The 26,014-nt window shown below is 36.0% G+C and overlaps 1 protein-coding gene across 1 annotated transcript; it reads left to right on the top strand.

Annotated features, from left to right (window-relative positions):
* The first annotated feature begins 581 nt into the window (after positions 1–581).
* LOC104226387 (1-aminocyclopropane-1-carboxylate oxidase homolog 4-like) lies at positions 582–21,623 on the top strand. Its single transcript, XM_070171883.1, has 3 exons — positions 582–1,257; positions 1,465–1,834; positions 21,182–21,623. The coding sequence occupies exons 1-3, from the start codon at positions 653–655 to the stop codon at positions 21,440–21,442; spliced, it is 1,236 nt and encodes a 411-aa protein (XP_070027984.1). The 5' UTR covers positions 582–652; the 3' UTR covers positions 21,443–21,623.
* Positions 21,624–26,014: the final 4,391 nt, after the last annotated feature.

Genomic DNA, 26,014 nt, shown 5'->3' with positions numbered 1-26,014 from the left:
AACGTGTTAAAAACTTAGCTCAAAGTAACAATATAAAGCAAGGAAAATAAGAGATATAGAGAGAAAGAGAGGAGAAATTCTTATTTTTTTCCATGTATTTAAGCGTGCACAATGTGATGCCCAAACCCTCTATTTATAGGATGATATTTAGGTAACACAAATGGATGTCACGAGCATGATATTAACTATTGAGATCATGGGAAAAGATCATGGAGGAGGTTATGGAGGTGTGACAGTTATAACCATAATAATAAGAAGTAGTGGAAGTAACTTCTTTAAAGTTATAAACATGCATTACATAATATAATATTTCATAACATCAAACTCAATTTTCACTTTATTGGTGAAGATTTGAATTTTCACTTGTAAATTGTAATACCCTCTCAATTTTATTGTAGCATTGTGACAAAAGCGGCTCAAATTTTACTTTAATTAATTCATATGCAATAGGACTACTAGTACTTTTGAATTTTTTAACTTTATTAGAGTTGCTGGTTTCGGGATCAGTCCGAAGTCCAAACATTCGTCAGACATTACAATATCTAAGATATATATTATTTTATTATTTCGTGTCTGTGTTTGTATTCGATGCCGTTCTTTTGTTTCCTTTGAATTAAATAAATAACTCAATAGTCAAACTTCCATTTTAAGTATGACGTCGTCATTCTACTCTCTGTCTTCTTCTCACCTGCAATTTCTTCCCTTATCTCTTTCCCTCTCCACTCTTCCCTTTCGCTATTCTTCAATCCCAACCCAAAAACTCCATTTCTGCAGAAAAAAACTTGTCACACAAATGTCAAACCCGACCCTGAACCCGAACCCAAACTCCGATCGTTTAAAAGAACTGAAAGAATTCGACGAGTCAAAAATCGGAGTCAAAGGTCTGGTAGATAAGGGCCTTACTGCTATACCCAGTTTCTTCATCCACCCACTAGAACCACCAAACCCGGAACCCAAAACCCGACCCGGTTACAAACACTCCATTCCCGTCGTTGACTTCTCTGCCCCTCGGTCCACCCTCGTTGACCAAATTCACCAAGCTTCGACGACCCTCGGATTCTTCCAGATTATCAATCACTCAGTCCCCGTAGAAGCCATAAACAGAATTGTGGGGTCCATAAAAACATTCAACGAACATCCCGATAAAGTAAAAATGAAGTATTACAGTAGGGACATGTCACGTGGAGTAGGGTACTCCACGAACTTCGATTTGTACAACTCGAAAGCTGCCAGCTGGAGAGACACATTGCAGATGAGGTTGGAATAAGAAATCTATATTGTTTATCATTTTGGTATTTTCTGGTTTCTTTTTAGTTAATGTCTAAATGGATTTTGTAATAGTCAAAATTCATATGGAAAAACTTTTCTAGTCAGAGTAAGTTTTGCAATATTACAAATAAGGGTGCTAGTTTTCTTGTAATGAGATTATGAATGAATTATTTTTTGGGTTATCGTATGCTTCAGGTTGGGTCCCACACCACCGGATTGGGAGCATGTGCCGGAGGTGTGTAGGGATGCGGCAATTCAGTGGGATAAAGAAGTGGTGAAAATAGGGGAAGAGTTGATGGGTTTGTTGTGTGAAGGGTTAGGTGTGAAGGAGGATAGATTGAAGGAGTTATCTTGTTTGGATGCGAGGATTATGGCTGCTCATTATTATCCGTACTGTCCTCAGCCGGAGTTAACGAAAGGGTTGACGCCGCATACAGATCCTGGTGTGTTGACGGTGTTGGTGCAAAATGAGGTGACTGGCTTGCAAGTTAAGTTTGGAGACGATTGGGTGGATTTGGAGCCCATTCCGGGGGCGATTATTATTAATATTGGTGATATCCTTCAGGTATGCTCTACGCTAGCTCGTAACTAGACTTGTATAGTTTGCATACTTGGAGGCCTCTTATGGGTTAATGTAGTATGTTTTTAGCCTTAGTGGAATATATATTTGTTTTATAACCGAGAAATTAGTTGCTTCAAAACTCGTGGACCTGCCCTCAACCATTCTTCACATAAATACGAGACTTGGTTCACAGCCGTTTCAAACTATCATGTCTTGTGGCTACCTCACATTTCTTGTTGTACTACCATAACCATTGAACCACAACCCTGGAATGAGTTTAATACAATCTACTGAACCACATTTTATGTTTAGTGTAATAGTTGAGAGATGAAATCTTATCTCTGAACTTATAGACGTCATTAGTGATCGGAGATACATTGATGGAAAAATGCAAAGTTGTAGGACTTTATGTTTGGCGTCAATTAGGGACAAAGTTAGATTAACTCCTAAACTTAAGGGACATTTAGTTCAAAACCTCCTACTAGGTGGTTAGTGAAATATTTGAGGAATGAATTTAGTCAAGGCTGTGAACTATTTTTTGAAAAGGAAGTCAAGGCCGTGAACATACGGGATGAATTTGATCATTTTCTCATGTAGTCACGTTAAAGTCAAAGATGCCTACTATTGGACCAGGATTAATCCAAAAAACCCAAACTCGGAGACTTATATCAGTTCAGATTGAAGATTTTAGGCCAAAGTTAAGAGCAATTTCTAAATTTAAGAGACCATTTAAGTTAGAAATGTGTCCAAGGTCTATACTGTTTACTTTATCATATGGGTTTGTTAAATTCATTTATTTATTAAAAAAAGGAAGATGGTATGTTCAATTCATTTATGTTTATGCATGATTGATGCTTATCTTTCTGTTGGTGGTTGGTTTCTGATTATAAACTATATGGATGCATGAAAAAATGTTAGAGGGTGAAGTGGTGACCAATGAATGTTTTGGATAGTTGATGAACTCTTTTATGTAGCTACTTGCCTATGAGAAGTCCAACTCTTTTGGATAGCTTTTGCTTTTTCTGACATAAGCATTTGGTTACAAAGGAAAAGAGAAGCTTGTTCAAAGGGGATGAATGTCCTGATTTTATATGTCACTTATTTTTAAACATTAAATGTTTGAACTTGGAATATTTCACACCACTTAACTGTAACTTGTAAGGTGGAATGATTCTCTAACTGCTCCAACTGTTATTAGTTAGCTTCAGTGAATGCATTTGCATGTTGCTCCTGGAAGTAACAAATTTCAACTTTTGGATGCTAAAGTATTAAACTTGTTTTAGCATTAGAAACTGTGATAAGTTTAACAATTGTTCATTTTATGGCTCAAATTTTTATGTTAAGACACCAATATGTGGATTTGAGAGCATCCTTGTGCCTTTTGCTATATGTTAGTGACGAACTGATCTTATATTTTACTAGTTCAAGGAGATGTTAAAATGCCTATACAAAGGTGTCATACTAGACCAATACAAATCATTTGCATTTGTTTCTTGACTGTTCTTTTGCTAAGGAACTATAACATGGATGCTTTAGTATCTTTGAGGAACATTTAGTTATCCCCATATACTGATTGGCTTTAGTCATGCGCCTAACATAATGATATTATTTTAACAGCTTTGCCAAGAATAGTAGAACCAGTAGCTGAAATATGGTGCATTAGGTACTTAATCATTGTAGTGGCAAATGATTCAAAGGCCGATACTTTGTGAGATGAGTTTAGGATGGAGTACTTCTTCTCATCGAGAAAATTTCGTTTCTTATAGAAGAAAGCTTATCATCTTTCATTTTTTTTATTCTGACTCTTGTGGTAAAGCACGGCCACATGTCTCCAAGTTTGATTTCCAAGATTAGCATGCTTGTAGGGTTCACGAGAGTAAAAATTTCAAATTCCATTGCTATTGATCCAGCATTTTAATTTCAATTGCTGAATGTTGACATGGCATGGTGGCTGGATAGGAAGTTCATTTTTACTTATAAAAATAGAAAGTTCATTCGCTAGTGAACTTGCTCTTTTTTGAATGTTTTGGTATGATGTTCACAATTGCTTTAGAATTTTATTGGTCAACCGTTATTTTGCCTCGTGGTTGGAGACATGTTCAATATCTAGGAAACTTATTTCCATAATTTGCATTCTCATTTTATGCTTCCGCCAAAAGACAAGCTCTTTTGATTACGTAAGTACATTCTGACGCACCTTTATCTTGCTGGCGTGCCCACACTAACTCGCCCCATGATATCATTTTGGAAATCATGATTTTCAGTAAGAAGTTTGGAAAGATGGTGCTGTTGCATATTTGTTTCTGATGAAGCTCATAGACTTTGATTCTTAATATTGCAACCAAATAGTTTTCATTCTATAGACATATCTTTTCATTCTCCCTTGAGCCCCATCTCCTATGTACCCTTTCCTTGTTGCCTCCCAAACACAGCCTTCTCGTTTTTTCCACCTATTCAACCTAAAATACCTCTTCAATACTTTTTTATCTCCACAATGTTAACAGCCATTCTTGTTTCTTCCGCGCAAACGAAAATTTCAGACTTTCATAGTTATTCCATTTAAGATATGCTTATCAAAACATAAACATGCAATTGTTTTGGATACAACCTTCACATCAGAGATCAATAGTAGATCGAGATTCATTACTTTGGATACAAGCTCCACACTTTCAATGGATAGTTCTTCTACAGATCTGGTTCCTATTCTATCTGAATATAGCTAAAATGTTAACAATAAAAAAAAAATATAGCTCACATGTTAAGATCTTCTTTTGCTACTTCCGTTCATCCATGGATTTTGCATATGAATTTTTCCCTATCTCTCCTGGCTTCTCTGCATATTGCTCACACAAAAAGGAAAAAAACATATTCTAGATGTCTCAAATTGAAATTTTTAGATTTCTAAAATTCTTCTTCAATTGACATTTCTAGTACCGGAATATTTTTTTTTTTTACTATTGTAGATATTTTTACTTTTAAATTACAGATACGAAGTTCATAGATGTAATATATGTAGAAAATTAGTAGATAAATTGTTTAAGAATACCCCTATATGAAGAATATAAAAGCATATTTAAAGAGATTCACATGCAATAGAGAGTCTTGGATTATGCTTAAAATGATTTCTCTTCATAATTGATTCAACATTTGCTTGGGTGTTGTTTGAGCGTTAGTTTTGATTGCAACCTCCTGCTTGCAAATTTGAGTCTTGTATCAAAAGTTAGGTGAAACTATTGTTTGAATCTCCATGTACTTGCATGTTTGAATTCAAAAGGTAAATATAGAATAAGATTAATAGATGAGTTAAAAATACAAAGACCATTAACAAAAATTAATTAACTTGACATATAAATATAAATAGAATAGTTAGGGTTTTTGTGGGGTATCTTGGTCTGTAAAAGGTCCTACACATTGAATACTCTATTTCATTGAAGCTTTTTGAAGAGATTCCTTCACTTTTCTAACTTGTTTTTTTTTTAATGTTTTTGTCTTCTAGTTGTAATGAGTAACTAATTTTAATAGTAAGGTTGTTGACCCAATGATGAGTGTCATGTTAATAAGTGTTTACCATATATATATATGTATATATATAATGGGTTGCTAATTTTTATTCATTCTTTTATTTATTTATAGTTAGTGGTTGCAAATATTAACTCATGCAATTTTAACTTTTTCTTCACGTGGTAGAGTGAATTAGGGTTTGGTACAAATGGTTAGTTAGAACTCAAGGCTTTAAACTTTATTTAATAGAATCACTTAAGAATAAGAAGATGCTACTCGACATAAATTGATCATTTTTTGTCTCTTTTGCATTTGAAAAAATCATAAAGAGGAAATTCTACGTAACTATTGGAAAATATTAGATAGTCACTTAAGGAACATTTGCATATCAAAGAACTTTCTTTTAGAAATATATCATATTAACACCTATAGCATTATATTCCATTAAAATGACACATCATTGGTTTCTTAATCAAATAGTTAAATCTTTTAACAAAATAACGTTTCTTCATAAATTATCAATATCAAATTCGTTTCAAATTAACGGGGTATAATTACGACCATAATCTAGTGTCACACTAGTAAAGCAATGTTTTCACGCCACTTCCTGTGTGATTCGATTATTTTTTTTGGTTCTTTGGTTGTTACAGATCTATTCTTTTGTTCTTTTTTGATATTATTGTCTGAGTCAAGGGTCTCTCGAAAACAGTCTCTCTACCCTTCCAGGGGTAGGGGTAACGTCTGCGTACACTCTACCCTCCCCAGACCCCACTTGTGGGATTTTACTGGCTTGTGTTGTGTGTTGTGTTCCTGTGTGATTCAACCCTAACCTAGTTGGGTTATTGTATTTGGCGTCGATCGTTTTACGCTATTTATAAAGGTGTAATTTGAGCATATTAAATTTTGGCGCCGCTGCCGGGGATTATAGTTTTGAAATTATTAATTAATCTGCACTATACTTTAAGTCATTTCTATTCTATCACTCTTTGTTTGCTTTGTCTTGTGAAATCAGGAGGAATCATGGGTGAACGTGAGGATGTGAATGTGTTTGCGAATATTGATGAAATTATTGATGATGCAAATGCTATTGTCCCTCCAAGAGTTGATATGACTACTTTTACGGTGGATCACAAATCTTTATGTGACGCTAAAGGCTGAGGGATTCTTCCGGAATTCAGCCGATGATGAACCTTATAACATTTCAAAAATTTCGTGGGTGTTTATGCATTGCACAAGTAAAATCATGTGTTGGATGATGCATTGAGGTCGAGAGTTTTCAAATACTCTCTTGCGGGAGAAGCTAGAATATGGCTAAACAAACTACCTCCACACACCATCCATACCTGAACCGAGCTAGTGCATGTTTTCCTAGCGAAGTGGTTTCCACCGAGCAAGAAGTCCGAGCTCTGAGATCAAATTTTCTTCTTTAAGCAACTTTAGGGGGGAGAACTTCATGAAGCTTAGGTGAGATTCAAGCAGTACTTGGTAAGTACTTGGTAAGATTGCAGAATCATGATTTTCCGGAGAACGTCTTGTTGGAGAAATTCTATATGGGTTTGGATCCTTTGAATCAATGCTAACAATGCGGCCAACAAGTTTTTTATGGTGTTTGGAGATAGTTTGTTCAACCATATTCTAGCCTCTCCGGTTAGAGAGTATTTGAAAACCGTCAACCTCAATGCATCATCTGACAAATGCTTTTGCTTGTACAATGCACAAACACCCATGAAATTTTTGAGATGTTGCTATGGGTCATCATTGATAGAATTTTGGAAGAATCCTTCAGCCTTTAACATCACATAAAGATTGTGATCCACCTTGAAAGCAGTCACATCAACTCTCGGTGGGACAATGACATTTGTATCATCAATATTCGCAAATACATTGACATTCTTAGGTTCTCCCATGATTCCTAATTTTACAAGACAAAGCAAACAAAGCGTGATGGAATAGAAAAGACTTAAAGTAAAATGCACATTAATTAATAATTTCAAAACAATAATCTCCGGTAACGGTGCCAAAATTTGATACGCTCAAATTACACCTATATAAATGACATAAAGTGATCGATGTCAAATAGAATAGCTCAATTAGGTTAGGGTCGAATTCCACGGGAATAGGTGTGAAAACATTATTTTACTAGCATGACACTAGATTATGGCCGTAACTATGTCCCTTAATTTGGAAAGAGTTTGATATTGATAATCTATGAAGAAACGCTATTTTGTTAAAAGATTTAACTATTTAGATTAAGAAAACTAAGGATGTGTCCCTTTTAATGAAATACAATACTATAAGTGTTAATATGATATATTTCTAATTGGAAGTTCTTTGATATGCAAATAGTCCTTAAGTGACTACCAAATATTTTTCAATAGTTAGGTAGAATTTTTCTCTTTTATGATTTTCCAAATGCAAAAGAGTTACAAATAAGAATGACCAATTATGCCAATTAAAATCTTCTTATTCCCAAGTGATTCTATTAAACAAGGTTTAAAGCCTTGAGTTCTAACTATTCATTTCTACCAAACTTTAGCTCACATTCCAAGTGAAAATGGCATGAGTTAGTGTTTGCAACTACTAATGAAACCAGAGAGAATGAATAGACATCAACAATCCATTATATATACATATTTAATGTTAAACATCCATTAACGTGACACCCATCATTGGGTCCACAATCTTAGTATTAAAGTTAGCTACTCATTACAACTAGAAGACAAAAACAAAGCATTAAAGAAGACATTAAAAACTTACAAGGAAGAAAAGTGACGGAATCTCTTCAAAAAGTTTCAAAAAAATGGAATATTCAATGCTATTAAGTGTAGGACCTTTTTCAAATCAAGGTACCCCACAAAACCCCTAACTATTCTATTTATAATGGACAAAACTGTGACAAAAATGACCTTCATGTGTCACTCTGCGATCGCGGATGTGATTCGCAGTCTGCACATTTGTCATGTGGCCGCAGAACTGATCTTCAGCTTTTCAGAATGGTCATCGGACATTTGGTATGCGACCCGCATATTGATTCTGCAGTCCGCACAATGGATCGCAAATTTATTGCCTTTGATAACTATAGATCCTTGTTGCATTATGCGATGGATCTACCACCCGCACATAAGTTATGCAGTCCACAGAATGGACCGCATATTTGACTCTTGAACTTCAGATTTGCTGGATGCTTTTGCGTTTGAAGTGCAACCCGCATTTTCATTTTGCGATCGCATTATTGACCGCATGTCTGACTTCTTCCGAGGTTTTGACATTTCCTGCATGTTCTTGGCTCTATAAGTATGATTTCCTACGGAACAACATAAGAAACAACCTAAAATGCTTTAAAAAAGAAACTAAAGTCCATGAAAATGGTATTGAAAGTGCCGTATTTCTACTACACATCACCAAGCAACCACATCTATATTTTGAAAGTGTCGTATTTCTACTACACATCACCAAGCAACCACATCTATATTCTAACCTTTTATCACTTTCTTTCTTGATACGGGGAAAGCTTATCAGATTGTCCTTCACAAGAACAAAGAAATATCACCTACTCATTTCATTGTTTCTGTTATAAATTTTTGCTCCTTTATTGCAGTTCGCTTAGATGGGTTAATGAAAAAGCCATTTGTTGTTATAGCTTTAGTTACTGTGAAGCAAATTGTTAGAACTATTTGTATCAAGCAAAAATGGAGATTACAAACTTCAAAGCGAGTAGAAGGTCATGATAAAGACAAGGCCAGTTCAACTATTGGTCATTTTCTAGGTAGTTAGATTAGATTATGGGTTCAATTAAGAAAAAAGGGCATGGGAGATTGAAGCAAAAAATTGAGCAAAGAAAGAAAAGGAAATCACATAATGCATCAAAAGTTAAAGCATGACTATCACATGAGCAATAATCCTTGAGTATCACGGTATTGACTATCAGCACAGAATCATCTTTAATGTGACAAATGTGACATGAGTCTATGGGATTAACTTTTGAGGTTTAACTCGATCTATCAAGTTCCATATTTTTGCTATTGATCTTTGTACTATTATTTCATCTATTTATTTTAAACTCTATTTTCCTTCTAAAATTCAAACATGCAATTGCATTGAGATTCAAACAATAATTTCACCCAACCTTTGATGCAAGACTCAAGTTTGCAGTAGGAGGTTGCTATTAAAATCGAGGCTCATGCAATACCGAAGTAAACGTTGACATCAATTGTGAAGAGAAAGCGGTTTGAAGCATGCCCATCTCTTTTGATATGCTTTTGCATTTTTCTTGTGGGGGAACTCTATACCTCTAATTAGTGAAAATATGGTACAGCAGGTGTATTTTAGTACTAGAAGTGTCAAGTAAAGAAATTTCAATTTGAGACATAAGACATTTGCTTTTGTGTGAGCATATAAAAAGAAGCGACGAGAGAGGGGAAAGATTCGTATCTGAAATCCATGAACAAATGGAAGTAGCAGGAGAAGATCTTAACAATTGAGTTATCTTTACATTAAACAAGAGCAAAATCTGTAAAAGAACTTTCCACTCAAGTAATGAATCTCGATCTACTACTGGTTTTCAATGTGAACGTTGTATCCAAAGAAATTGCATGCATGTTTACGTTTTGATAAGTATGTATATCTTGAATGGAATAATTATGAAAGACTGAAAATTTTGTTTATGTGGGAGAACCAAGAGTGACTCTTAACATTATAGAGAAAAAAGTATTGAAGAGTTGTTTTAGGTGAATGAAACGAGAAGGCTCTGTTGAACAGTTGTTTTAGATGGAAGAAAGCAAAAGGCCTTTTACATTAATGCATTGAAGGAAGAAGTGCAAGAATGTTTTAGGTGTAAGAAACGAGAATGTTTTTAATGCACTGAAGTGTGTTTCGTTTTCTTCAAGCCATTTTCATTTCGTTTTCTTTCATTTTTTTGTTCATTTAATCATGTCAACTGGCTCACATTCCAGTACAAACTCATTTTTCTTCTTTGTTTATTTAAACTAACTCAAGTTTCAGTAGATGGACCCACCAAACCAATTGTCAAAAGCTGAAGGTGCTCTCACACCCCTTTTGTTGATTGTGACTCTGGTCAAAATAAAACTTCTCTTCCTTGTTGCCTCCAAACTGAGGAAAATGTTGTCGTCTTCATTTTCTGATAATCTTGAGGTATAGAGTTTTGCATCAGTGATAGAAAGGTATCTATCTTCCTATGAGAAAGGTACTGAGTAGCTTCATCTTTTGGTTTTTTGATTAGTTAGATTCGCCTTTTGTTATACTTGTTTCTTCGTGATCATTAATGATGAGTTGATTGTTGAATACGACAATATCCCACATCGGTTGGGAAGTAAACTTGGTGGGAATTTTTTCTTATAAAAGGAGGCCTAATGTTTAGGATTTATACACACCTCTCATTTGCCTTCTTATCTTCTTAAGGCATTTGTATCTTCTCTCTTTAGTATTATTTCACTTGTATTTTTGGAGTGGAATAAAATATTGGTTGTGTCCGAGGAGTAGGCAAAATTAGCCGAACCTCGTAAATTCTGGTGTTCCTTTTATTGTTGCTTTATTGTCTTATTTATTATTTGGTGGCTGTCATAATTTTTGGTATAGTAGTTGTGACTTATTCACACTATATACATTTGGCTTCCGCAACAATTGGTATCAGAGCCAAGGTACTGTCTAAGTATGCTTTGTGGTTGCAGCATAGTCTGATCTTCCACATCAGAAAAGATTTATCTTGGTAACTGAGTCAAGGTTCTGTCTGAGTATGCTCTGTGGTTGCAGCTTAGTCTGACCTTCCACACCAGAAAGGAAATAATCTTGATTTGTGTCGTCAGCTATTAAATAATATTTGTGTCAAAGATGGAAGACAATAAACAAGAAGAATCTACATCAAGTGTCAACAATACGTCATCATTGGCATCTTCGCTTATGACAAGAATTGTGTCAAATGCGAAATTTGCGGTAGAAATATTTGACGGGTTCGAACATTTTGGGATGTGGCAAGACGAGGTTCTAGATGTCCTTTTTCAACAAGGGCTAGATCTGGCCATTGAAGAAAAGAAACCAGATGTTATTGGAGAAGAAGATTGGAAGATTCTCAACCGTGTTGCTTGCGGTACCATTCGATCCTACCTTGCTAGAGAGCAGAAATATCCATACACAAAGGAAACTTCTGCAAGTAAATTATGGAAAGCACTGGAGGATAAATTTTTGAAGAAAAACAGTCAAAATAAATTGTACATGAAGAAGAGACTGTTTCACTTCACCTATGTTCCTGGTACCACGATGAATGAACATATCACCAGTTTCAATAAGTTGGTCACAGATTTGCAAAATATGGATACAACTTATGATGATGGTGACTTGGCCTTGATGTTGTTGGCGTCACTTCCTGATGAGTACGAGCACCTTGAAACTACTCTACTCCATGGAAATGACGAAGTTTCTCTCAGAGAAGTTTGTTCGGCTTTGTACAGCTATGAACAAAGAAAGCGAGAAAAACAGAAGGGCGGAGAAGGAGAAACACTATTTGTGAGGGGTCGTCCTCAAAATCAAACGAGGACAAAGAAGGGAAGATCCAAGTCAAGATCCAGACCCAGCAAAGATGAATGTGCCTTTTGTCGAGAAAAAGGGCACTGGAAGAAAGACTGTCCGAAGTTGAAGAATAAGGCCAAACATAACAATGGAAAGGCCATTATGGATTCAAATGTAGCTGATTGTGATGATTCAGACTTCTCATTAGTTACAACAGAGTCATCAACATCATCAGACATATGGTTGATGGACTCGGCTTGTAGCTATCATATGTGTCCCAACAGGGACTGGTTCATGGAATTTCAAGAAGGAGAATATGGAGTCATCCACACAGCGGATAACAGCCCTCTTACCTCATATGGCATTGGTTCAATACGATTAAGGAACCATGATGGAATGATCAGAACATTGATAGATGTTCGATATGTACCGGATTTGAAGAAGAATCTCATCTCTGTGGGAGCCCTAGAATCAAAAGGGTTCAAAATCATTGCAGAAAATGGAGTGATGAGAGTATGCTCCGGTGCACTAGTGGTAATGAAGGCTAATCGGAAGAATAATAATATGTACCGCTATCGTGGCAGTACAGTTATTGGGACAGCGACAGTGACATCCAGTGACGACAAAGAGGCAGAAGCAACCAAGCTATGGCACATGCGCTTGGGACATGCTGGAGGAAAATCCTTGAAAACTCTATCAGATCAAGGATTGTTAAAAGGAGTAAAGGCTTGCAACTTGGAGTTTTGTGAGCATTGTGTCAAAGGGAAACAGACAAGGGTTAAATTTGGTACAGCGATCCATAATACTAAAGGCATTTTGGATTATGTACACTCTGATGTTTGGGGTCCTTCCAAAACACCTTCATTGGGTGGGAAGCACTATTTTGTAACCTTTGTTGATGATTTTTCCCGAAGAGTATGGGTGTATACAATGAAGAGCAAAGATGAAGTGTTGGGAATTTTTCTCAAATGGAAGACGATGGTGGAGAATCAAACAGGCAAGAGGATCAAGTGTATTCGCACAGACAATGGAGGTGAATACAAAAATGATCATTTCAATAAGGTCTGTGAAAATGATGGCATCGTCCGACACTTCACTGTCAGACATACACCACAACAGAATGGAGTGGCAGAACGTATGAACCGGACCTTGCTGGAGAAGGTACGGTGTATGTTGTCCAATGCTGGCTTGGGCAAAGAATTTTGGGCTGAGGCAGTTACATATGCATGTCACCTCATTAATCGTCTACCATCTGCTGCTATTGATGGCAAAACACCATTTGAAAAATGGTACGGAAAACCTGCTGTAGATTATAACTCTTTGCACGTGTTTGGCTCAACTGCATATTATCATGTGACGGAGTCAAAATTGGATCCAAGGGCAAAGAAGGCTATTTTTATGGGAATTACTTCTGGAGTCAAAGGATATCGCTTATGGTGTCCTATGACAAAGAAAGTAATATTCAGCAGGGATGTTACCTTTGATGAATCTGCTATGGTAAATAAGGTAACAGAAGATACCAAACAAAATGAAGGTGCTTCTAAGCAGGTGGAGTTTGAGGGAAAATTTATTTTTCCTACACAAGAAGCAGAGGAGGAAACAAATGAAGATTACCCTCTGGAAGGAGAGCCAGTAGAGGAGATTCCAACTCAGGAACCTCAACAACAACTTGAATCAATAGCAACCAGCAGGCCAAAAAGAACAATAATGAAACCTGTTCGTCTCATAGAGACGGTTGCTTGTGCAACCTCAATTGTAGCTGATGATGTTCCTACCACTTATAAAGACGCAGTCCAAAGTTCAGAAGAAGATAAGTGGAGGATTGCCATGAATGATGAAATACAGTCCCTTCATCAGAATCATACATGGAGATTGGCCAATCTCCCGAAGGGAAAGAAAGCAATTGGGTGCAAATGGGTATTTGCAAAGAAGGAAGGATTTCCTAACCAAGTAGATGTTCGCTACAAAGCAAGATTGGTGGCCAAAGGATATGCTCAAAAGGAGGGAATTGATTACAATGAAGTGTTTTCTCCAGTTGTAAAACATTCCTCCATTAGAATTATGTTGGCTTTGGTAGCACAATTGGATTTGGAACTAGTTCAGATGGATGTAAAAACTGCGTTTTTACATGGAAACTTGGAGGAGGAAATCTACATGACTCAGCCAGAAGGATTCAAAGTTGCTGGAAAAGAAAATATGGTGTGCAAACTTGAAAAATCGTTGTACGGATTGAAACAATCTTCTAGACAATGGTACAAGCGATTTGACGAGTTTATGTTGCGGCAAGGGTACAAGAGGAGCAAATACGATCATTGTGTGTATTTGCGCAAGCTTAAAGATGGTTCCTTTGTATATCTTCTCTTATATGTTGATGATATGTTGATAGCTTCCAAGAATTCGGAAGAAATTGATAAGTTGAAGATTCAATTGAAGAAGGAGTTTGAGATGAAGGATCTGGGTGAGGCAAAGAAAATTCTTGGCATGGAGATAATAAGAGATAGACGTTCAAAGAAACTCTGTTTATCTCAGAAAGAATATTTGAAAAGAGTACTACAACGTTTTGGCATAGATGAAAAGACTAAGCCAGTTAGTACTCCACTTGCTCCCCATTTTAAGCTAAGTACTACTATGTCGCCAAAGGATGAAGCTGAACGAGAGTATATGTCAAGGGTACCATATGCAAATGTTGTTGGTAGCTTGATGTATGCAATGATCTGTACGAGACCTGACATTTCACAAGCTGTTGGAGTTATTAGCAGATATATGCATAATCCAGGAAAGGAGCATTGGCAAGCTGTGAAGTGGATTCTACGGTATATTCACAATACTGTAGATGTTGGGTTAGTTTTTGAGCAGGAAGACAATCAGTCTGTAGTTGGATATTGTGACTCAGATTTTGCGGGTGATCTGGACAAACGAAGATCAACTATTGGTTATGTGTTTACTTTAGCAAAGCCACCAGTTAGTTGGAAGTCTACTTTACAGTCAACAGTTGCTTTGTCTACAACAGAGGCAGAATATATGTCTATTACAGAAGCTGTGAAGGAAGCAATTTGGCTTCAGGGATTGCTAAAGAAGCTTGGTGTTGAACAAAAAAGTATTACAATCTTTTGTGATAGTCAAAGTGCTATTAAATTGGCGAAGAACCAAGTTTATCATGCAAGGACGAAGCACATTGATGTTCGGTATCATTTCGTACGAGAAATTATAGAAGAAGGTGGAGTCACAGTGAAGAAAATTCATACTACGGAGAATCCTGCTGATATGCTGACAAAAGTCGTGACTGCGGTCAAGTTTCAACATTGTTTGGATTTGATCAACATTGTTGAACACTGTAGATTGAAGATGAAGACACAACCAAAATTTGTTACTGAGAGAGAATTGAAGATGTGGAATTTTGCCAAGGTGGAGATTTGTTGAATATGATAATATCCCACATCGGTTGGGAAGTAAACTTGGTGGGAATTTTTTCTTATAAAAGGAGGCCTAATGTTTAGGATTTATACACACCTGTCATTTGCCTTCTTATCTTCTTAAGGCATTTGTATCTTCTCTCTTTAGTATTGTTAGCGGAAACGTAAAAGAAAGAACACAAGATTTAACGTGGTTCGGATCAAAATAATCCTACGTCCACCAGAGAACAATTGCCCTTTTTAATATTAACAAAGGAAGGGGAGATTTCCCAATTACACTTAAGAGAATTTCTCTCTTAACTCTCTACTCACTACAATGTATTGTATTATTTTGGGATGATTTCTACAAGTGAAGGAGTGCATCTATTTATAGAGGTAAAGACCTCCTCTTGATGTCATTGGTGACATCAAACTACCTCCTCTTGATGTCATGGGTGACATCAAAGGAGGAAGCTTCCTCCTAGCATCCACACCAACTCTTTCCACCAACTCTTCCAATTGGCATGCCATTGTTGACTAAACATAAACCAACATTTTCAGCATGCCATTGTTGACTAAACATAAACCAACATTTTCAATCTCCACCTTGGTTTGCGTTTCGAGCGTGTGAACAACTCTGGCCAAAACTTCTAAGCTTACTGGGCAACCCCGTTGTAAGAAACAAGAAGAATCAAACCATTGTTGAACATACCACCTCCACCTAGCAACTGTTCTCTTCGGAGTTGCATCAGTTGATGCACACCCCCGCCAAGTCCTTGCAGTGTGCAAACTTAGCGAGCGGGACTATCTTGGTCAACATGTCTGCAGCATTATCGTCTGTGATAACCTTCACGACCTTGATAGTTCCCTCATCAATAACATCTCGAATAAAATGAAATCTGACATCAATGTGTTTAGTGCGCTCATGAAATCTCTGATTTTTCATTAGATGAATAGCACTCTGACTATCACATCTAAGAGTTGATTCCAGCTGAACCAAACTCAATTCCGCTACTAAACTTTTCAACCAGATAGCTTCCTTTACCGCCTCCGCTGCTGCCATGTATTCTGCTTCTGTCGTAGACAAAGCGACAATCGACTGCAAAGTCGACTTCCAACTGACGGCACTGCCAACGAGGGTAAAGATGTATCCAGTTGTGGACCTTCTTCTGTCAAGATCTCCTGCATAGTCAGAATCCACATAACCGAGAATTGAAATACCTGTACCACTTTTTCGAAAGGTAAGACCAACACCAGAAGCTCCTTTGAGATATCTCAATATCCACTTGACAGCTTCCCAATGCCTCTTTCCTGGGTTGGACATGTATCTACTTACCACACTTACAGATTGAGCAATATCTGGACGTGTGCATACCATAGCATACATAATACTACCAACTGCACTGGCATAAGGAATCTTTGACATATGCTCCACCTCATCCTCAGACTGAGGCATTTGTGACTCTGAAAGTTTAAAATGAGGAGCTAATGGTGTACTTACAGGCTTGCACGTTTGCATATTGAATCTCTCGAGAACCCTTTCAATATACCTCTTCTGAGAAAGATGTACAACATCGTCTTCTCTTGAAATCTCCATACCAAGGATTTTCTTTGCAGCTCCTAAATCCTTCATGTCAAATTCCTTACTCAATAGTTTCTTCAAAGCATTTATCTCTGTAATGTTGTTAGCAGCAATAAGCATATCATCAACATACAACAGTAAATAAATCATTGAGTTACCAGACATCTTCTTGTGATACACACAACTATCAAATGCACTCCTTGAGAATTCATGTGTAGTCATGAATGCATCAAACCTCTTGTACCACTGTCTAGGGGATTGCTTCAAACCATACAAAGACTTCTTTAGTTGGCATACGTGATCTTCTTTTCCCTCAGCTAGGAAACCTTCAGGTTGATCCATATAGATTGTCTCTTCTAGATCACCGTGTAAGAAAGCAGTTTTGACATCAAGCTGTTGAAGCTCCAAGTCAAATTGTGCAACCAATGCTAGTAGCACGCGAATTGAGCTATGCTTCACGACCGGAGAGAAAATCTCATTGTAGTCAATTCCCTCCTTTTGGCTGAAACCTTTTGCAACCAATCTCGCCTTGAACCTAGCATCTTCCACTTCAGGAATTCCCTCTTTCTTTCGGTAGACCCACTTGCATCCAACTGTCCTCTTCCCCTTTTGTCTTTTCACTAAGACCCATGTCTGATTCTTGTGAAGAGACTCCATCTCTTCAGTCATGGCTAACCGCCATTGTGCGGCATCCTTGCAAGAAGTTGCTTCAATATACGAGGAGGGCTCCAGATCTTTAATCTCTTCTTGTGCAGCTACGAACGCATATGCAATCAAGTTTGCTTGATTTATAAGGCGTTCCGGTTCTCGTGTCTGCCTCTTCTCCCTCCCCTTCGCAATTGTGTATGGTTCATTGACAGCAAGTTCTTCAACGCCTACATCTTCTGACTCATCTTTAACCTGAGTCTCTTGATCCTTTTCCTTGGCAAGCTCCACCGGAAGCTCCACCTGCTCGTTGTTCTTGTTTCCTGAAAACTCCACGGAAACTTTACGGGGATCAAGTATAGAGGATTCATCGAAGGTGACATCTCTACTAACTATAAATTTGAGTAAAGACAAACACCAAAGTTTGTACCCTTTTACTCCATCCACATACCCTACGAATATGGCCTTCTTAGCCCTTGGTTCAAGCTTTCCTTCATTAACGTGATAATAAGCTGGACACCCAAATACTCGTAAGTATGAATAGTTAGAGGGTTCACCTGACCATACCTCATTCGGAGTCTTAAAGTCAATTGCCGATGCTGGAGATCGATTGACAATATGAGCAGCAGTGTGAACTGCTTCAGCCCAAAATACTTTGGACATTTTGGCTTGTAGGAGCATACAACGAGCCTTTTCAAGAAGAGTTCTGTTCATTCTCTCGGCAACTCCATTCTGCTGTGGGGTATGCCTGACAGTCCTATGTCTTGAGATCCCATGAACCTTGCAGAATTCATTAAACTCTTCATTGCAAAACTCCAAGCCATTGTCTGTGCGAAGATACTTGATTTTCCGCTCCATTTGATTTTCAATCAAAATCTTCCACTCTTTAAATGCTTCAAAAGCATCACTTTTTGCCTTCAAAAAATACACCCAAACCTTTCGTGAGAAATCATCAATAAAAATGAGAAGATACCTCTTTCCGCCCTTCGATGGAAGTTTAGAAGGACCCCATAAATCTGAATGGATGTAGTCTAGCACTCCTCTTGTCTTGTGTTTGCCAGTGCTGAAGCTGACCTTCTTCTGCTTCCCTAGAACGCAGTGCTCACAGAAGTCAAGCGTGCTGATCTTCTCACCTTCCAAAAGTTTACGATTGCTCAACATCTCCAGTCCACGTGCGCTCATATGACCCAGTCTCATGTGCCATAGTCTTGCCTTGTCATCATTAGATAACTGCACTGTAGATGCATTTGCAGAGCCAACAATGGTGCTTCCGGCCAATGTGTAAAGGCCGTTCTCCAGCTTGCCTTTCAGCATGACTAAAGAACCTTTAGTCACCTTCATAGTTCCTGCTTCGCTCATGTACCTGTAGCCTTGTTCATCCAGAGTACCCAAGGAGATCAAATTCTTCTTCAGATCAGGAACATGACGGACTTGTGTAATAGTCCTCACGATTCCATCATGGCAGCGAACCCGAACTGAGCCAATGCCAACTATTGCACAAGTTGCATTATTGCCCATTACTACGGTTCCTCCACTTTTCTCGTAGCTGCTAAACCAGTCTTTTCGGAACGTCATATGCAGAGTACAAGCAGAGTCTAACACCCATTTGTTTTCATAACTACTATTATTATTACACGATGTTGTTAGTACATAATCATTATCAAAATTATGTACCTGTTCAACTGTAGATGCACTCGCCTTTTCCTTGGACTTTGACATTGGGCAATCTCGTTCAAAGTGCCCCTTCTTGCCACAACCCCAACACTCTGTATTCTTCTTGTTCACACGAGACTTTGATCTGTGCTTTGATTTGGTCTTTCCCTGTTGGCTAGTCCGGCCTCTTACAAAGAGGCCACTTGCCTGGTCATCTCTATCTCCTTCAATGTGCCTCCGCACATCACTAGAGTTAAGTGCCTGCCGCACTTGCTCAAGCTTGATAGGCTCCTTGCTATACATCATTGAATTCTCAATATCACGATATCCTGAAGTCAATGAAAATAGCAAAGCACATGCAAGCGTCTCCTCCTCCCTTTTAATTCCTGCAATCTGTAAGTCCATGACAAGTTTATTAAACGCATCTAAATGATCTTGTAACGAAGTACCTGACCCCATCTTAAATGTGTGAAGACGCCGTTGTAACAACATTCTTGTTGTCACTGATCGGTCTTGGTATAGCCCTTCTAGCTTTTCCCACAACTGTTTGGCCGTCTCTTCGGTACCCGTACTCACTTCACAAAGCACGTTAGGTGCAAGGGATAGTTGGATTGCACTCAATGCATCCCCTTCAATCTTCTCCTTGTCGGGAGCTGATATATCCGTAGGATACTTTCCGTCAATAGCATGGATTGAACCTTCCCTCCGCAGTAACGCCATCATCTGGATCTTCCAGATATTGAAGTTGTTGCGTCCATTGAATCTATCAATTTCAAACTTCATGGAACTCATATTTGCTTGTTCTTTCTCCTTGGATCGTTAAAGAATCCTGTCGCTCTGATACCAATTGTTAGCGGAAACGTAAAAGAAAGAACACAAGATTTAACGTGGTTCGGATCAAAATAATCCTACGTCCACCAGAGAACAATTGCCCTTTTTAATATTAACAAAGGAAGGGGAGATTTCCCAATTACACTTAAGAGAATTTCTCTCTTAACTCTCTACTCACTACAATGTATTGTATTATTTTGGGATGATTTCTACAAGTGAAGGAGTGCATCTATTTATAGAGGTAAAGACCTCCTCTTGATGTCATTGGTGACATCAAACTACCTCCTCTTGATGTCATGGGTGACATCAAAGGAGGAAGCTTCCTCCTAGCATCCACACCAACTCTTTCCACCAACTCTTCCAATTGGCATGCCATTGTTGACTAAACATAAACCAACATTTTCAGCATGCCATTGTTGACTAAACATAAACCAACATTTTCAAGTATTATTTCACTTGTATTTTTGGAGTGAAATAAAATATTTGTTGTGTCCGAGGAATAGGCAAAATTAACCGAACCTCGTAAATTCTGGTGTTCCTTTTATTGTTGCTTTATTGTCTTATTTAGTATTTGGTGGCTGTCATAATTTTTGGTATAGTAGTTGTGACTTATTCACACTATATACATTTGCCTTCCGCAACATTGATGACCAACAAGGTTGGGAGCAACATGCCAAATAGTCGGGCTAGAAAGTTGGAACCTGGTTTATTAGTACAATTAGGGGTCGTTTGGTTTGAAGACAAGTTATGCTGAGATTAGTTATGATGAAATTAGTGTACTGGGATTAGTTATGTTGAGATTAGTTATGCTGGTATTATTTTTTATTGATTGTTTTATATGTTGTATTAATCATGGGATTGTCAATTCTACTGCATTATCCTGCGATAACTTATCGTGAGTTTATTGTTCCACCCTCTGGCAGGTATAAGTTATTCCGGTACCATTTTTAATTCTGGGATAACCAATCCCAGGATTAGTAACAAAGAAAGGGATAAGGCAGTCGTACATTTTTATCCCAAAATTATTTTTGCTTATCCATAATACCAAATGGTAGACTCAACTTAGACCAAAATGGTCTGTCAAGAACAACTCTTTGTATGCTACTTTTTGCTTTTGCTAATGCTGTTTCCCTAAACATAGTTTGGTTCAATGCTCATCTTTTTGTGCTTCTCGCATTTCCTTAAAACGATATGTTTCATGATTAATCGATTCCGCTACTGCAGATAATATCGAATGACGAATACAAAAGTGTGGAGCACAAAGTTCTGGCTAACCCTTTTCAAGAACCACGCGTATCAGTTGCTGTCTTCTTTAACCCAAGCCAAAGAGAGAACTCATTTGGACCTCTACCTGAACTAATATCAGATGAAAAACCAGCAGTTTATCGGGAATTCGTGTTCATGGACTATATGAGAAGATTCTTTTCAAAGGAGTTGGATGGGAAGACTTTGACAAATTACTACAGGGTTTCAAATCAAATATAAGAACATCTTTGGACAGGCAGCATTCTTTTGTATCAAAATATGTAGCTTGTGTAAATGATACTGTTCTTGTACATGTATTATGGAATAAGATTACTGTCAAGTGGAATATTTCATCGATATATTAGGAAAATGCATATATGCACAAAGAGCCGAATACAAATGAATTTGCTTGTTTCACTTTTGATGCATCTCTTGAGCCATTTTGGCATTGTACAGCTATGCGCCTATGCCCGGGTTTGATTGGACGATACACAGAGATATTATCGAATATTCAAAGACTGCTAAGTTCAGAAATAGAAGTGAAGGCTCTGATACATTGCTTGCTACGCTTGTTTAAAGTTTGACATAATTCATTTTTTTTCTGGTTTAGGAAAATGTTTGGCTTGAGGAAAGATATTAAACTTAATAACGTAGATTGCTGAGATATAAAGATATATTAATGCATTTGTTTTTGGATAATTAAAAATGGAAGGAAAGAAATAATTCATTGTCTTTAACATGAATAAAACTCAAAACATATTTCCATATAGGACTTGTCTTGAAGAGGGGAAAAAAAGAGCAAAGGACTTCTCCTCGCTATCGTCTATCGCAGGGAACAAAATAAAAAATAGCAAAGATTTACATGAAATTTAGTCAATTTTCATGTAAAGATAAAATTTGAACAAAATTACCCTCAAAATTCGAAAATATTCTAGCATAATATGCTGGAATTTCATAATGTGCTGGAGTTCCAATATAATATGCTGGAAGTTTACACGTAGGAGCTCCATAATCTCGCATATTATGCTGGAACTTTCCGTGTTTCAGCAAAACAGTGGCAATTTTTCAATGACTTTGCAAACGCTGGCTATTTTTCGATTACCAGTCCGAAAACTGATTAGCCCGTGCTATTTTTACTCAATTGAAGGGTAGCTTAAAAGCATTTTTTTTGCTAGCTATCTTTTTGGGACAGTTGTTTAGTAAATAATCCTCTTTTTATTTATATTGCAATTTATGGATTTTTTAGACAACGGTTTAATGTTTTGTCTATAAAGTTGAGAATACATGAGTAAACATTAGAATCGAATCTAATATTGTTTGGAAGAATAATTTTTCAAGGGCAATATTTGCACAACTATTAAAAATAGGTACATGATTTAAATAGTAATCTAAAAAGGAACATCTGTGTAAATCAGCCGCTTAAAAGTTCAATGTTTAAGCTTGGCAGACACCAACCCACCACTATAAAAGGTTTAGTTTTCTTCTATAGAGATAAGAGTTGGTTTTGTGATCTAATGCTAATCTACTAAATAATTTTTAGAATGTTCAAATATAAACTCACACTTCTTGTTTGACTCATAAGTTTTAAGATGTAAAGTCTAATATAGTAATAGTACTAAAAAACAATTTAATTGACGGTTAAATAGCTAATTTGAATCATAGAAATATGTAAAATTTGAGCATTTATACGAATTTGAATTCTCTAAAGTTATAAAAGTTACAAAGTACTAGCCGATTTCAACTTATTTGTTAAGCGTTTCACTTCGAGATATTACTAACTGTCTGAATTACTCTGTTTTTATACTACTATCATATTTTTAAGAATTTAGATTCTTCAAAATACCTAAATGCAATTTTGACATGATGTTTTATCTGTAAAATTAATTTTTCAACAGAACTTTACTATTTTTTCGTTATGGTTAATATGATATGCAAGTCAAATTAACATTTTAACGTTCATTATACTCAGTAGAATAAAAAATTTCATATTATAATTTTATTAGTAGAATGATTTTTAGGATGTTCTAGAACAAAAAAAATATCTTACAAAACATGACACATGTCATATCTAGGAAAGAATAATGAGTTTGGCATACCATCAATCACTTAACACCAAAAATGAAGAAAAGAAAAAGTATTACAAAAGGGAAAAAATCAAATAAATGCAACATCTCTATTCCTAATTGTTGGTACATCAACATCACAGATTTTTCTTTTCCAATGTAGATGGAAAAAACTTGAATTGCAGATCTACCAACCAATTTTCCAATTATAGCTTCTTTTCGTTTACTTGCTTATTAAAACTGCTTTCAATTAATTAATTTTCATTATTATCAACGTGCCATTTTCCCCTTTTCATTGCACCTTTCTTGATTATGACTAATTGAATGACGTATTTCATACTCGTGCATCAAGTTAAATATATACAGAAATTGATGAAAAGCATTTTACATGCTTAAGAATTTGTTTCATATTTTTAACCCCTGTGAATATTTTTATCTGTCACGACAAATTATTGGGTTTATAAAATGAAGAAGAATAAATGATAACTGTTGACAAGGGACCCACCTGGGTTCAATGGTTCGGCTTGGTCGGTTATTTTATAAAATTTGTACCATTTTAAATTTTCGGTTATTTCATTTTGCATAACCAAAATTGGACATTTCAAAATCGTCCCAATCATCTCGGTTTCTCTTCGTTATTGGTACGGTTCAGTTAATATTTCGGTATTTTCTTTAAAATGTCATGCAAGAGTCGCTAGTTAAATTTAGAATGCAGTAATGTGTATTTGCATAGGACTTTGGCGAAACTCTCTAGATATTTTTACTCTTTTAAAAGTGATGATCAAATGAACATGAAAGATATCTAGAATAGAGATTCATCCCACTATTCTATTACAACGCAAAACAAATTAAACAAAGACAAGAGAAATATAAATCATACGAGTGGAAAGATACTAATCGAGTTGGGACTAAAGAATAGAGCTTATTAAAAGATTAGTACCCAACAAGAGAAATTTAAATTATACGAGAGGAAAGATGTCTTGTGGATTGCTACTGAAAATCACTGGAATACCTAATGGCTTGTTACTCAAGATATTAGAACTAATTTAGTTTCGATATAAGTAGTACAATAGGTTTGGAAGTTAGGACCTTGGATATTAATTAGTTGTCATTTGTAGCAGTTTCCATAATCACAGGTAGGGGTATACAAAGGAAACCGAAAAACCGCACCAACAAGATAATCCGAGTCAAACCGAGAAAAAAACCCGACTATGGTTTGGTTTGATTTGTTTTGGTGTTGGAAAAAAAACCCGACCATAATTGGTTTGGTTTGGTTTGGTTTTAACTAAAGAAAGTCAAACCGAAACCAAACCAACCTGACATTACATATATAGAAATTTTAGATATATTTAATATATAAATATACTTATTGTGATGTAATTTATAAATATTTCTTAAAAAATTTCATAATTTTATCTTTTAAGGTATTATTTCAAGTTTGGACTTAGAATTTTTGAATGTTCCAATAAGTTTTATAGCCATTAATATTAGTAAATTAAATAATACTAACAAAAGCCCAAACCAAAATCAGATCAATACTAATGCTAACAAAAGACATTCAATTCAATACTAAGAACGGGAATGTATTGAATATCTATTTTTTGTTTTGCAATAATTTAGATAAAAATGTATAAACTATTTTTATTTTGTTCTTTAGCGTTTAGTCATGTAATTAATACCCTCTTATTAGTCTACTTATTTTAGCATGACTTAGTACTTTTAGATTATGTTTATTTTTATTATGACTTTTTAATTAGCAATATTTATATTACATAATTTTATTGTCTTTATTGTTGAATAGTTTAGGATAATGCCATGACACATATCATATTTTGTATTATTTTCTTGGAAAAATACTTTATATAGTTGTATCTTACTAGGATTAAAAAAATATTTTGAGCATAAGTTATATGTTTTGTTCTACGAAGATTTTACCGGAAAAAAAATCCGAAAAAAACCCGTATAACCCGAGAAAAATCGAGATTGAAAAACCTGAGTTTTGTTGGTTTGGTTTGGTCTTTAGATTTAATAACCTGTCACAATTGGTTTGGTTTGATAATAATAAAATCCGAACCAACCCGACCTATGTACATCCCTAATCCCAGGACCCAAGAAAAAGAGCTTCTTTGTTAGTTTTAAATTTAGTATATAAAATATATCTTTCATATATAGAATTACTCGGCACAGTTTAATATTTTTTCGGTTTGATTTTTCAAAATTAAAAACCTACCCTATTATTCGGTACCGTTATAAGTTTATATAAAATCATACGATTTTATTAAAATAAACCTCACAACCGATTAAGTACGGTTCGATACAATCAGTTTAATCGATTTTTAAAGATCTATTGACACCCCTAGACCTACCTCAAAGCCAAATTATAGCCTGCTTGGTCAAGTTTTTTTTTTCTTCAATTTTAAAGTGTTTGGACAAGTTTTTAGAAGGAAAAAAGTGTTTTTGAGTAGAAGCAGAAGTAATTATTGAGAAGAAGAAAAAAATAGCTTCTCCCAAAAAATACGTTTTTGAAAAGTACTTTCGAGCGAAATACATTTAGAAGCACTTTTTAAAGTTTGGCCAAACACAAAAGTGCTTTTTAAATTAATTAGTGAAACGCAAATTGCTTATCATCAAAATTACTTTTTTTTTAGAAAAATACTTTTTAAAATAAGCAGATTTTAGAAGCTTGGTTAAATTTGATATTACTGTGATGTCTTGCTACATGCATTTTTCTTGTTTTCTAAAGAAAATC

This window comes from Nicotiana sylvestris, chromosome 4 (genome assembly GCF_000393655.2).
Source record: "Nicotiana sylvestris chromosome 4, ASM39365v2, whole genome shotgun sequence".
Lineage (NCBI taxonomy): Eukaryota > Viridiplantae > Streptophyta > Magnoliopsida > Solanales > Solanaceae > Nicotiana > Nicotiana sylvestris.
Note: the sequence above shows the minus strand (reverse complement) of the source record. Positions and strands in the feature narration are given on the sequence as shown.

Excerpts from the sequence above, each read along its gene's own strand:
- LOC104226387 (XM_070171883.1), top strand. The coding sequence starts at position 653 with ATGACGTCGTCATTCTACTCTCTGTCTTCTTCTCACCTGCAATTTCTT. Across the intron at positions 1,258-1,464 it reads AGAGACACATTGCAGATGAG|GTTGGGTCCCACACCACCGG; the intron begins GTTGGAATAAGA and ends CGTATGCTTCAG. Across the intron at positions 1,835-21,181 it reads ATATTGGTGATATCCTTCAG|ATAATATCGAATGACGAATA; the intron begins GTATGCTCTACG and ends CCGCTACTGCAG.